At 23.4% G+C, this 14,596-nt stretch overlaps 1 protein-coding gene across 1 annotated transcript in view; it reads right to left on the bottom strand.

Annotated features, from left to right (window-relative positions):
• Nucleotides 1–13,951, bottom strand: part of LOC129965617 (reelin-like) — a 77,254-nt gene extending 63,303 nt beyond the window's left edge. The window contains exons 1-8 of the mRNA XM_056079668.1: nt 13,830–13,951; nt 13,187–13,459; nt 6,101–6,338; nt 4,359–4,429; nt 2,624–2,826; nt 1,871–1,922; nt 1,700–1,796; nt 912–1,152 (exon numbers count right to left, since the gene is read on the bottom strand). Coding sequence (XP_055935643.1) covers nt 912–1,152; nt 1,700–1,796; nt 1,871–1,922; nt 2,624–2,826; nt 4,359–4,429; nt 6,101–6,338; nt 13,187–13,445 — 1,161 coding nt within the window. The 5' untranslated portion in view covers nt 13,446–13,459; nt 13,830–13,951. The remainder of the gene's footprint in view (nt 1–911; nt 1,153–1,699; nt 1,797–1,870; nt 1,923–2,623; nt 2,827–4,358; nt 4,430–6,100; nt 6,339–13,186; nt 13,460–13,829) is intronic.
• Between the last annotated feature and the right edge of the window lie 645 nt (nt 13,952–14,596).

The following is a 14,596-nucleotide window of genomic DNA, read 5'->3' as shown; positions in this document are numbered from 1 at the left end:
TTTTTTAAAGTCAGAAATCTGAGTTTTATACATAAAATCAAAAATTTGCATGTCATTCATATAACTAGAAATAAATTTCTTCAAAACATTGAACTTTTACCATTATATGTAAATTCAAAAAATAATAATAAATGAACACACATAATTTTTTTTTCTAACCTGTTAGTATCAGTTTTAAATTAAATCTGTTGAAAGAAATTTTATATGTAATATAAAATAAAACCTTTTATTTGAAATTTTAAAAAAATTCTACATACCCTTATTTTAAAATTCTAAAATTAATGCTGTCAAAACTTTTCGATGTACATTCATCCTCGGTATATGCTACTTTGTAAATCTTTCTTTAGACTTCAATAGTAAAGAATATATTAATTTTCATTATGTAAGTATTAATAATGTAAACTAATATTTCTTTTAAAAGTTCTGACTATAATTTCGATTAAAAAAAAGCTACAGAAAAAAAATTACCAAATGCAACATTTTATATTTTTATAATCCAGTATTTCTACCATTTTTTACTATAATTTATTAATAATATCAAGTCTTAGTTGCTTGAATAAAATATTTAATCCTACAAATAATTACTGCATTCAATAACACTAACTATTTGAATAGATTATATTAAAAAGAGCAAAGTAAAATAGGATTTTTTTTTTTTTTTTGATAATATAATGAGATATTTGTTAGCTTCAAAAAAATATATATTTATAATCGATTTAAAGCTATTATTTTGAGAGGTAGGTAAATTTATTTCTTATAATGAGAATTAAAACACCAATTTCTAGATAATGTACCAATTTCTAGATAATGTAATCATACATACATACAAATATATATGAGAACAAAAGGAATTATCTAAAGATGTAAGTTTTGAAAAGAGAAATTCAATGATTAGTTTAGAAAAAAATTACCTGTACAGTACCACCAGGAAAAAATAAAAAGTTTCCTGGATCTATTGGATCAAAATTATCTTCAACAAATTTAGGACGATCTGATACACTGCTTATAACAATGTTGTCTATAGCCCAACACCCTTTGAATTTCCCAGTACTGGAAGTAGCTTCTTGGTGCCACTGAATACAAACATCTGTAGATTTTGCTAAAGGTGGTAAGCAAAGTATATGCACTGTGGTTTCAATAGCTGGTTGAAGCCTTAAAATGAAATATAATATTATTCTAAAATATAAATATACAAACTTGTACATTATTTAAAAGATACAAAAAATATATATATTTAATATACTGCTTTAATATAGGCATATTTTATTAACAAAATATGCAAGTGATTTGAATTCAGAAATACTGAGTAGTCAATGTGACGATTGAAAATAACATTATACAATGAATAATCCCTTTTTTTTGAAGTTAAGATGGTATTAATATATTATTTTTTATGCACTTCTGTACGAAGGCATGGATTCAATAACAGAATTGTAATAATTACCTGAGCATTCAATTTAGGAAAACATCATTGTTTGACTATTGAAATATTGATTGTTAAAAGCATAAACAGTATATGTAAAAACAAAAACAAACAAAAAAAGCTGATAAAATATGCTTAAAATAATTTCTGTAAATATTTTAAATAATATTGAATATAATAAAAAATACTTTTAAAATTTCTTTTATTTCATACCATTTATAAAAATAATGAGCTTCTGAAAATCATATACTTTTATATGAAGAAGAAATATATTACCTTATTTGTTCTAATTCATGCCATTTTGTACATTTTTCTGTTCCATAATACACAGTGATAGGAGGATCATCAGCAGCAATTGTACAATTTCCAGCACCTACAAATCATGCATATTAATAATATATTTAACTATTTAAAATATTGATATTTAAATAATTTTTTAATAAATACCTAATGCAAATTGTAATGTTGAAGCTGTTGTAGTATTCAAAGGCACAGTAGTCTGAAAAATAAAAATTCAGTTATTAATAATTTGAAATTTAAAAACAAACAAATTATTTACAAGAAAAAAATATTTTTATAATAAATTGTAAAGTAATTATTAAATTCTAAATTTTGAAAAATACATAAAATGTGTGCGAATTTCAAAAAAAAAAAAAAAAAGGAAAACAAAGGAATTAAATAATAGAAAAAAAACTCATCTTAATGATAAACTGTAAAGTAAAATTAAATTTTGGTTTTTGAAAAATACTTAAAATTTATACTTCAAAATCAATCAAAATATAAAAAAAGGCTTTTAAGCAAATCTCCTAACAATTATTACATTTACAAAATCTTGCATTTACTCTAATATATAAAATAGTATAAAATAATAATATACACAGAATGGTTATAAAAGATTAAATCAACTTGAAAGGATATATCTTTTCAGTTTAGTTTAATTAAACTAGCGTCCCATTTTAAAGCAACACTAGGGCTAATTTTAAACTGCAATTAGATGATGAAAAGGACACCTGAGCACCTTTTTTGTGATTTTTCAGTTTTTAAATAAAATCTTTCAAAGTTGGAGTATTTATTTAAAATATAATCATATTTTTTATGCACTTAATTTATTCATTTCTACTAATTCAATTTGAAAATAAAATATGTAAAAATTAATTTTTACATATGTAGTTATTTCACATGACAGATATTAAAACATACCATAGATCGAGGCCCCGTAGGATTACAAAATGTAGCAGCTTTTCCATGCAGAACAGAGCCACATTGATCATTAACTGTACCACTGATTATTTCAGACCATATTAGAGAATTAGCTTCATCATAAGTTTCAAAATCTTCTCTAATTACAAGTCCTGGATCATGCACTCCACTCATTAATGGAACATCAACAGCTTTGATCGATTCTAATTAATGAAAAAGAATGAATAAATAGATTAGTTTATGAATTAAACTTTGAAATGAATTAAATATTGAAATGAATGAATAATATGAATTAAACTTTGAAAAATGATTCATTCAACTTCAGATCATGATGCTTACTACAATCCTTGATCATACAAGTTGACAGAATTAGGAAAGAAATAGCAATGTAAAATTAACCTATCAATTAGAGTTGAAATAATCCTGTTATATAAAAAATAATATGTTTGAACAGAATTTAATTTTATTCCAGTGATAAATATTTTGAGTACTATAACTCTATACTTAAAATAATTGTCATTTAATTTTGTGGCAAGCAGAAATATAACAGTAGGACATTAAGAAATAGTTATTATCTCTTTCATAGCTAGAGCATTCAACCACAAGTTTCTACTTTCTGACAATTAAAGTGAATATATAAAAATTAAAATGTTTTATCATTCAAAAAGTCATGAATTTAAAAAAAAAATTCCATTTAAGAAAATTTATTGGTGTCTTTTTTCATCATAAGCCAATCAAATTCAACAAGTTTGAGTAGCATGACAGAAAAAAAAATATGAAACCCTTGTTCCCTAATAATATATATATATATATGTAATAATTTTGAATCCTGTCGGCGTTTTAATATGTAACATTATTTGTTGTGAAGCAGGATACAGTTGTGACCAGCAGTGAAGAGACCTTTTAACATTTTTAAATTCTTTTTAATATCCATCGGGAAAGCATAATTATTTACAAGCAGAGAAGCAGACAAGACGTCCGCCGCAGCGCAGACAAAAGCCGAAGTGGGGAAGAAGGGCCGAAATAAATTATCCCTCGCCTTATAATACCTAGATTTTGATAGGGAAAATATTTCTCCACAGTGCCAATATATTAATAAGATTCTCATAGGGATTTCTAATGCATGTCAATCACATGTAAGGGAAACACAGGGATCTTTTAAGAAAAAATGTGCTAACTGGACATTTTTACCCCTTCACGCCGAGCGTGTGAAAATATCGACATTTAGCTGACTAAGCAATTTTATAAAGCTTCTCTTGAATTAATTAAGTAGAAACAGTGGAATTGGATCACGAAATAAGAGAATGAACTTATTATGGGCTAGATTAAGAAAAAACTTTGGAAATTAATTAAGTTGAAATTAAAGTTTAAAATATCATTACATATATATATATATATATCAGCCAATTACACCAGTTTTGCATCAATAATATAGAAATGCAGGTGATATTTTTTACTTAAAAAATAATATAAGCATTTCAAAAAGAAATATTTTTGCTTAGATAGAATAATGACTAAATTATAACTTGATAAATTAAAACTAATAACTCTGAATTCCCAAAAGAATTATATTAACATAGGAAGATAATATTTAAAAATAACAAAAAAGTTAAATAATGGATAATAACCTTTTAAATAGAAATAGAACAAATAAAAAATGCATTACTAATATTTTTGTTACATTAAAGATGTTTACTAAGATATTTATGCCTATAAAATTTAAGCTAAAACGTACCTCCAGCTTCACACAATTGTAGAGCTAATGTGTCTTTGAATAGCACTTCATGACCTAATGTGGCTGTTGCTCTAAATGAAATAAAATGATTATATATTAGACAAAAAAAAACTTATAAAATAAAGCATAGAAAGAACTGAAAATGTGCTTTAATTATTTAATATCATTACATAATAAAATAGTTTATAATTAAAATTAATAATTAAAAATTATTAACTCAAGTTAATATATTAAAACGGCACTAACAGTTTTCATATCAACTCTACATGAAAGGATATATTTTTTCTAAATAAGTTTACAGTCTTTATTTGAAGTGTGACTTTATTTCAAAATGCTTGCAGTTTATTCATCTCAATTTGATTTTGAAGCAAACCACATAATTTGAGATCAATAGATCCATTACTTTTTCATAAATAAATATCATGCTGATAATAGCATAAATTATAAATGTGAAGGTTAATAAAAAAAATTTAATGTTATGAATTCTAATATACATTAAACCTTTTTAAGGAATATTTTTACATACTTTGTTACAATTGTATTCCATAATTTCATTAATATTTTTAATCTTGACATTTAATTCAATCTAGGACTAAAATATTAGATGCATGAACAAATAGTTGCCTAATTACACAGAAGTAGAACATTAATCCAAGCAATATTTTTAATCAAATATGCACAAGGTATCTATTTTGCTATAAAATAAATTTTTTTTTTTTTTTTTTTTACCTCAATGCTCAAAAGATGCATAAAAACAAAAACAAAATACTATTTTTGGTGTAAAATGAATTCTAATACATTTCAAATTTAAGATGTTAATTTCAAATGTCTGATATCTCACAAAAAAATTACATAACATATATCAATATGGATCTTCAAGATTAGATAAGGGGAAAAAATAAAAACAGCTATAGCAAAATATAAGAATAAACATTCTCGTGAAAATTAGTTATCATTGAAATAAAATTAATGAACAATTCTTTTCATTAGAAAAATGATTTGTCTGAAATGGAAAGATATTATCCCATTGGAAGTTCTAAAGGTTATAATTCATTTACATAAAAGAATACCAATTTATTTCACTTATGTATCATTACATTTTATACAATTTATGTAATAAAATATTTATTTTTATAATATTTTATACAAATTATGTAACATTACATTCAGCAGCATTAACTTCATATCTATTCAATAAAGGGAGAAAATTCAAGTAGAATAGATATATGCATAATAACAACTAATTTGGAACATTAATATAATAAAAATATGCGAACATGTAAAAAACATATTTACTACAAAAAAGGTATATTGTATATTTTAAAATTTGTTAGAGAGTAATTTATGTTTCATAGCAACAATTCACAAAGAATTTAAATTGTCATAGCTTGTTTGATATTTGATAACTGGGGGAAAAAAATGAGTTCAGATATTGTTATATTTTCAAACAAATGAAAATTCAGTACGATTAGCAGGACATCTAGATGTAAGTTTTTAATATTTTCCAAATCCTTATTGAGTTTTATAATTACATTGTCCCATCCTTCATTTTATCATATTACATAAGTAATTATTTTTTGTATCTCGTATTTGCTCTAAATACAAATATGAGAAATGAACATCAGAATTAGAAATTCTGGATTTCAGGAAGTAATAAAACTGACATTTTAATTACATCTGAATAACAATCGCTCCAAAAAAAGAGTCAAAATAAAAAGAGTTTGAAATGATACAACACTTACAAGAAATTCACACAACCTGTGCCAGAGGGAGGTGCCATCCATAAAAACATCAATGACTTTGCAGGCCTATGGGACAAATGTGAATGAACAATAGCACAAACAAGTCCTTTTACACCATCTGGCTCATTAGGAAGTTTACTACTGAGTAAATTCATAGTTTTTCCCACAGTCCCAGAAGGAGCTGTATAAAGTCCAGTCATAAGAAATCCATCAAAATCCAGACTTGAAGACACAGTGACTGCAAAAGCAAAATATAAATAATCAGTTTACAAAACATTCTCATAAAAAATATAAAAAAGAAATGGTTAAATTATTTGAGCAGCAAAAATTAATTAAATTTATAGTAAGACAACAATCTTATTTACCAGATTAACAAATAATAATTGGTTATAACAAAGAAAATATAAATATTTGCAACAGATTGAAAATGCACAGCTCCAACATTTAAGACAAAATTATAAATAACAATTTTATATTTAAAAAAATTGAAATTTTCATTTTTTTATTTATTTATTTATTTTATTTTATTTATTTATTTATTATTATTTTTTTTTTGAATAAGTTGAAGCAGAAATCATTTTGTATTTAAAGAAAGAGAGAAAATATGGTTGAATTTAAATGAATTTAGTACAGAACTTCGTAAATGAACCTTACTAGAAAAATAAGTTCAGTTAAAGAACATTTTCAACAAGAAGAACATGAAATTCATATAATAATAGAAAATTTCCATGAATTAAAAGAAAATTGCAATAATAAATTTTACATAAAAATTAAAATTTGAAATCGTTTTTGATCACCATAAATTAATCATAGTTTGATGCAATTTTTACACAAATGCAAAGAATTACAAAATTAACACTAAATAGTTCTTTTTAAAAATTTTCTGCTCTTTTATTATTGCAAGAAAATAAAAGATTGGATATTTGAAACATAATTTCTGTTTACTACTGCAGAAATTATGTTTAGAATTTCCAATTCATTATAAACACTTTACTTTTAAATATAGATAAAACAAAAAGAAAATAAATTGATTAAAACATAATATGTGCTGAAATTTAAAAAAACAAAATTTTATTTAGAAAAAGGTCAAAAAAAATTATGAATATATATGTATTTCATATTTTAAATTAACTGTTTGGTGAATATATTTCAAATGAAATATAATATGTCTGTTTTATAGTTTCATGATTTAATTAAATATATAACTTAATTCATCGTAAGTATGCTCTTTTCTTAGCTAAAAATATACTTATTTGAATATTTTATATAATGAAAGATAAAACAAAACTATTAATTTAAGAAATACTATTTAAGAAAATGAAATAAAAGACATTTTAAATTCTAAGAATAGATTGGGGCAAATTACTCAATTATTTGAAACAAAGACCAATATCAATTCATGTGAATATATTATATAAGTCAAAATAGAAGTGGTTGGGAAATCATAAATTATGTATACATGTTATAAATTAAATTTTTAAATGATTCAATATTGTTATCCAAATCATATAAGAATCATAAAAAAGCATTAGATTAACAAAGCAAAGAATTAAAAAAAGGATTAAAGTAATGCAAAAAAAAAGAAAGAAATTATAGCTTCTTTTGTGGAATGTTTTATTTCATGAATTAATACTTTTAGAAATTAAAGGTATTTTTTTTTCTCATTAATTTTGTATTATTATTAACATAGACACATAGATTAATACAAATCATAGAATAGAAAATTAATTTTAATGTAAAAGAATTTTAGGATATTCATATTATATATATTATTGTTGTTGTTTTAGATGTTTATTAAATTCAACAATTTTAAAAGTGTAAGAAAAAAGTTGAATAAATGTTTTAAAAGTATAAGAAAGAATTTTCAAATTATCTATCCAATTTTCTTTATAAATAAAACATCTAGAAAAGTTTATTAAATTCAGCATCCAAGAAATTTTAATTTCACAAAATTAGGAAATTTAATATTTATTAAAGTTTGGTGTTATAGAAATGTAATATAACATGTTAATAACTGTGTACATTTTTCAATTTTATAAAGAAAAAAGTACTTTTAAAAAGAAATTCTCTTAATGATAAGTGAATTAAAAAGAGACAATTATATTATCTACTAGGACAATTAAAAAAAAATAAGGAAAGAAACTTGCGCATTTCCTATTAATCATTTTTCTCAGAACAGTGTTGTGGTTCTCAACAGGAAAAATCTTGGCGCCCAACAAGGAGGTCAAAAGTCTCCTATCAGTAATGCTACTCTTCCTGAATGTGAACATATTTATCAAAACAGGAAACACTGAACCTTAGGAACAAGCTTATAATTGTTTCCTATTGATTCAAGGGTTACTTTTATTCAATTAATGTGGCTTATTACATTACATTTCTTCTGTCCCACTAATGTGTATAAGATAAATATTGGATTAAATTTACTAATTTATTTTAACAATTTTCTGTATAAAATTTAAAAGAATGATAATGATTTAAATGAATTATAAAAGAAAAATAAGAGACAAGAATAATAATTTCTGTTTTTTTGGAAATTTATTAAAATTTTATATTTGTTGTTAAATAAAGCTAAAAATACAAATTTAATTAAAATTGTTATTTTAAAATAATATGTTTATCCTAAACTTGCTTTGAAAATAAAGCACTTTAATATCAAGTAAAAACTGAATGTGTGTGCAAGGCAAAACTTAGTAGATAATAAAATTACAAAATACATCCAGGGTTAATATAACCAAGAAGTAACTGTCAATTGCAAGTTTCTACGCTTCAGTTTGAGACATTTTATGATTAGTTAGGCAGTGAGTTGCAATTTTTTATATATATCTAATATCAAGTGTATAATAGTAAAAAATATTATTACAAGTATACAAAATGTAATTTTGAAAAACTTATTGAAATTAAAGAAAAAAATTGTTCCGGAATGAGCTTGATATCACTGAAAAGCTAATTTTCTGAATTTTTAAATGGTGTAATAATAATAATTTTTTTGCAAAATAATATTTTTAGAAAATATAACTAAAAATATCAATATTTAGTTAATTAAAATTTTAATTATTTTTTTAAATTTGAAAAGCTGACAGTGAATTTCCGGTTGCTTTGAGGAATGCATGTGCTGGATTTCATCGAAATTTGGCAAAATGTGGATTTGCATAAAGAACACATACAATCTGCTTTATATATATGTATGTATATAAAGTCAGGAAAATAATTTAGCAAAAAAAAATAGTATACATACTACAAAAAATCAAAAGGAAAGTTAAAACGCATAAAATAAAATATTAATATTTAAGATAATAAATTAACTACAACATTTTAAGCAAGCAAGAGAATTTAAATAATTTTAATTAAAAAATTAAACTTGGAATTCAAATTTTAAAATTATTCTGTAAATTTTTTACTTTTGTTTATTTATGCATCTATCATTTTTAAAAATGCCTAAAATGGAATTAATATACTTAAATAGAAAATAATAACAAGACTAAATTTTAACAATATATTATTTCTCAAATTAAAAAAAAATAATCGTAGTAAAAATAATGTAAAAAATTATAATTAAAAAAACATTTAAATTTAATATTGTATTATAAATTGCTGTTATTATGAATTTTTAATTCTTTTAACAATTAAACATTCATAATTGTTAAAAGATATTTAGTAAAAATAATGTAAAAAATTATAATTAAAAATCATTTAAATAAAATATTCTGTTATAAATTGCTGCCAGAAAAAAAATGTTGAAAGCAAACTGTATAATGAAACAAAGAAAATGAATAAATTATTAAAACCTAGAGAAATTTATATATAACATCTATAAATGGCACATTTACAAAACTTTCATTGTTGGGCTATCTTAAATATCTAAAATAGTTTTGCAAAAATTAAAAACACCTTTTAAGAAATTGGTTATCAATATCAAGAGATTAAAAGCAAATAATTTCTGTTTCAATTTTATAATAATGCAGTTTTTTTTTTTTAAATAAAACAAGCAATTCCTTTAACCAACATAATGCACCAAAAAAGTGTGTAATTTTAGCATGAATATGTTTCTAAAACAATTCTAATTGGCAGAAATCACACTTTAAATACATTCTTTTTCACATTTTTTCACTAATGAAATATTTATAATTATTAGACAATCAAACTTTTAGATGATGTTAAAACTATTTAATGATATTCAAATATCAAGAATTTGCTATAATTTACAAACAAAAAAGTATTAGCATTTTAATTTAAATAAATAAAAGAGTTTTATAGTAAAATAAATTATGTGAACATATTTCTTCCAAGAAAATTATTGCTTACTTTATTCATACATTTATGTTTTATATGGATCAGATATAGATATACAAATTTTATTTGGTCCAACACTGAACAAGTCTACTTAAAAATGCAATGCTTCAAAATATTTTGCTTGAATTTTTGTAAAAAGTTTAAGAATGTATTTTCAGAACTTCATTTCATAGGTAAATATTCATTTATAATTCTCAAGTTCAGTTTTCTTATTGTAAATGTATAAGTTGTATGAAAAACTGTAATTTAGATCAATTCAATATCATCTATTAATCACAAAAAAAATTAACTTAATAAAATTTAAATTGTAGGAAAACAACAAAAAATTGATTTAACAAAAGTGTATTTAATGTCTTTTTTTCTAAATTTTGTGTATAGATTTAAATTTTGAGCAATATTTAATAGTTCTTGAATCATTGTATTATTTGAAATAAACAGTTATCAGTTAGTACAAATGTATCCAGGATATCATGAAGATATCTTGAATAAACTCAAAATATTAACTGCAATAACATTTTGCAGATGGCACTTTCATACAATCTAGATGATCAAACAAACAAAAAGAAAGGTGGAACTTTCGTAAGATACCCCATTGCATAAAATGTCTGGAGCAAATAAGTAATATGGCATCCTTCCAAACAAGAGGAAGCATAAAATCTTGGCATATATCTTTCAAAGTCAACCAGTGTATTACCACGCAATAGAATAACCTCATTTGATAACATATCAGGCTTCTTTTTTCTTGATACCCCTTTTAATTCTTATGCAACACAGGATAAATGTTACATAATTTCTTACTGTGCCCATTTAATGAATGTCATGTTGTAACAACACTTATTATAATTCATAAAAAATAAGCATTATTCATCATCAATATTAATGAGTAATGTGATATAATAGTTGCCAAAAAATAACAATTTTAAACTTTTTTGATATAAAATACTATTGACAAAAAAGTTTGGCAAGTTCTCTCAAACGTTTTCTTAAGCACTAAGACAAAAAGTTAGCAAGCACGTTACAAAACCAATAATTTATATGCAGGATATAATTAGGAATAACACCATCAAACAAAGAGAGAAAAAGAAAGAGGAATATATAATTTCATGCTATTTAAGACAGCTGTTAATAGTCAATCTTAAATTGTAAGTGAAGCCTCAAGAAAGATTGATTGAGAAGTACTGGGGGGGGGGACTTTCACAGAACTTTCTTACAAATTATCCAATGTTTTTACGTAAAATAAAAAGTAGGAAATCATCTTGAATTTAAAAAAAATTATTTATTGTTAAATATACATTTTTAAATAAACAACTTCTAGTTACATTAACTGATATGTCCTTTTCTATTTCCAAATATTGTCTTCATTTCAGAACATTTTTCTCATGTAAACAAGTGTCTTTTTTTTAATTGAAAAAAAAATTATGCATGATTAAGTGATCATGTTCTTTTTTTTAAACTAAACAGTATAAAAATAAAAGTTTAAATGTATGATATTTTATCACTATAGTTTCTAATTATTTAATTAGCATTCCTAAAATTGAGAACAAACATCTGGATCATTATTTCATTGGCATTAAAAAACTGAAAATTATATAAAAAAAATATAAATTTCAAAGTGATTATGATTTTTTTTAATTTGTAAAAAATATTTGATAATTATATAAAATCCTGAATTAATGAATTAATTTTTTTTCAACTAGTAACTGAGGAAATTTTGATTTCTTTAACTTATTTCACTCATCTGACATCAGATTTATTAATAACTGCAGAACTAACCACAAAAATTGATTTTTTTTTTATTTTTTTTTAATTCTGTAAATTACTTGCAATAACATTTCATCAAGATTTTTGTTTTACAAGGATCACAAACAAGACCCCCCCCCCCTTCTCGTTTTGTTTTCACTCGACATAGGATTAACACCAGTATTTTTTATATATATCTTTTAAAATTGATATGGTTGGATTGTAAGAATAGTAACACCTTGTGTATATAGTGCCAAGCTATCAAGGGCAAGTAATAGAGATTAAATTTAAAAGTTTATCCTCCTTTCTTCTACTAACTTTTTCTAAAAGTGGTTATTTAAAATAATAAAAATAAATCTACAAGTCTATCATTTATTAACATTTTTAACTAACTCTTTTATTGGTTATCAAACTGATTATAGTCACTTTTCTTAATCAATTAGCTTTAATAAAAAGATGAAGGACTGTTACTTATTATATGGTTGCTTTTGTATTTTCCCCAAAGTTTATTTAATGGTGTACTAAAAAGAATATTTTCCCTCCATAAAAAAACAAGAAATTTTCTGAACAAAAACATGAAACTTATTTGTGTGTGTGTGTGTGTGTGTGTGTGTGTGTGTGTGTGTGTGTGTGTGTGTGTGTGAAAGTATATATAAGTAACTCACACCACTGTTGAATTGCTTGAAAATGGATTTTTTTTCTTTTTTTCCCATCTTCCAAATAGCTTGTTGAGTTATAAATTATCATCTTTGATATCCATATTTTGAACATTGGCTTAAATGCTAAATTTAACAGCCTGTTTTATAACATTCAATAATTATTAAAAAAATAAAAATCTACCTGATTTTTTTTGTACTAGTTTGATTTACAAAATGATTGATGGAGACCAGGATAACTGAGGTGCCAGTGAATATAATTTAAATTCAATGTAATATAGGTATTTTCCAATCAGAGATTAAATCATGCAAATAAAATCGATTTATTTTAGAATTCTAAATTTGCATGCATTTATAAACAGTTATCTTACATCTTTATTAAAAGAAAATATATACATACCTTCATAAACTTTTCCAGGTTCATAATACTCTGGATTACCTTTGATATTAACTGACAATGCTATTTCACCTCGAACTGCCCCTGGTTGATCAAGATCTCGATGGTATTGGCAAAGGAAAAAGAATGGTGAAGCCACTGAAGCCACATTCTGTGCATTTACATATTTGATATTTAAATTAATGAAAAAAATGGTGAGACAGAACACAAGAAGTGGATTTTGTAACATAGCTGCCAGTTTTTTCCATTTAATGTCCTTCATGATAAATCATAAAACTGCAAAATAAATAAAAGAATTAAAGTTAAAATTCATTTAAAAGAAAAAAAAATTAAGTTTAAATAGCTTTAAAATAAACACAAATGTTTAAAAAGTATTTCAGTATTTCATAATAAAAATATAATAATGCTATAGATTTTATAGTAGAATAGAGATTATAAAGCACCTGAGTACCTTATATCATGCTTTCAAATGTTTTGAAATAGTTTTATTTTAAATAGATACTGTTCTGTATTCAATATCAACATGATTTTTTTAAATCTTTTAACTAAAATATCAAAATTTATTATAAATTAAATTCGAACATTAATAAAAAAGAAAAAACATAAATTAATTAATATCAGAAAGTAATAAAAAATTTATATTCACCTTATATTTAAATATACACAATGATAAACTAATATTATGCGAGTTTTTTATTATTAAACCTCACATGATAGTTAAGGAAACATTTATTTTAATCCACTTACGCAGATCTTAAACACCCTACTGAAGCAACAGGAAGTTCTAAAGAAACGATAGGAAGTAACTCAGTTATCCAGTATCCAATAGGAACTGCCCTATAGTAGCCAACTGATAAAAAACAATTCTTGAATGCTCACTTCCTGGCTGCATTGTTGCTTTGCTATTTATTTTTCTATGACAAAAAAAAAAACATCAAATATTAAGAAGTGCGTGCAATAGAGCTCAAATAAATATTTAGAAAGTTATATTACATAAGAAGTAAAAGAAAAAATAGAAGAAAAAAAATTGAAAAGTCAAAGCCATTAGAAACAATTTTGGCTTCTGTTTAATTGCATAAAAAATTCATAACAATGGAAAACAAGCAGGACATAAATAAAAAATGAGCAGATTATATCATAATGAAAAATCATTCATTTTATTACAAAATATAATTTGATTATAGCCTATTTAACTTAACACTTTAACAAACTAAAACTGTTCTAATGAACTTGAATGTGAAAGTGCCTGTGATTATTATTTACAAAACTTAAGGACTTCTGCAGTTTATAAAACAGATTATAAAAAGAGTAATTAAACAATGATCATCAAACCATAATACTTAAATACAAAAATTATAAAATTTAATTAATTGTCATAGTAGCATAGTAGCTTATTAAGTTCTTTAAAATGAA

The sequence above is a fragment of the Argiope bruennichi genome, chromosome 4 (genome assembly GCF_947563725.1).
Source record: "Argiope bruennichi chromosome 4, qqArgBrue1.1, whole genome shotgun sequence".
In the NCBI taxonomy this organism is placed as follows: domain Eukaryota; kingdom Metazoa; phylum Arthropoda; class Arachnida; order Araneae; family Araneidae; genus Argiope; species Argiope bruennichi.
The sequence above is the reverse complement of the archived record's forward strand: the minus strand, read 5'-3'. Positions and strand labels throughout refer to the sequence as shown.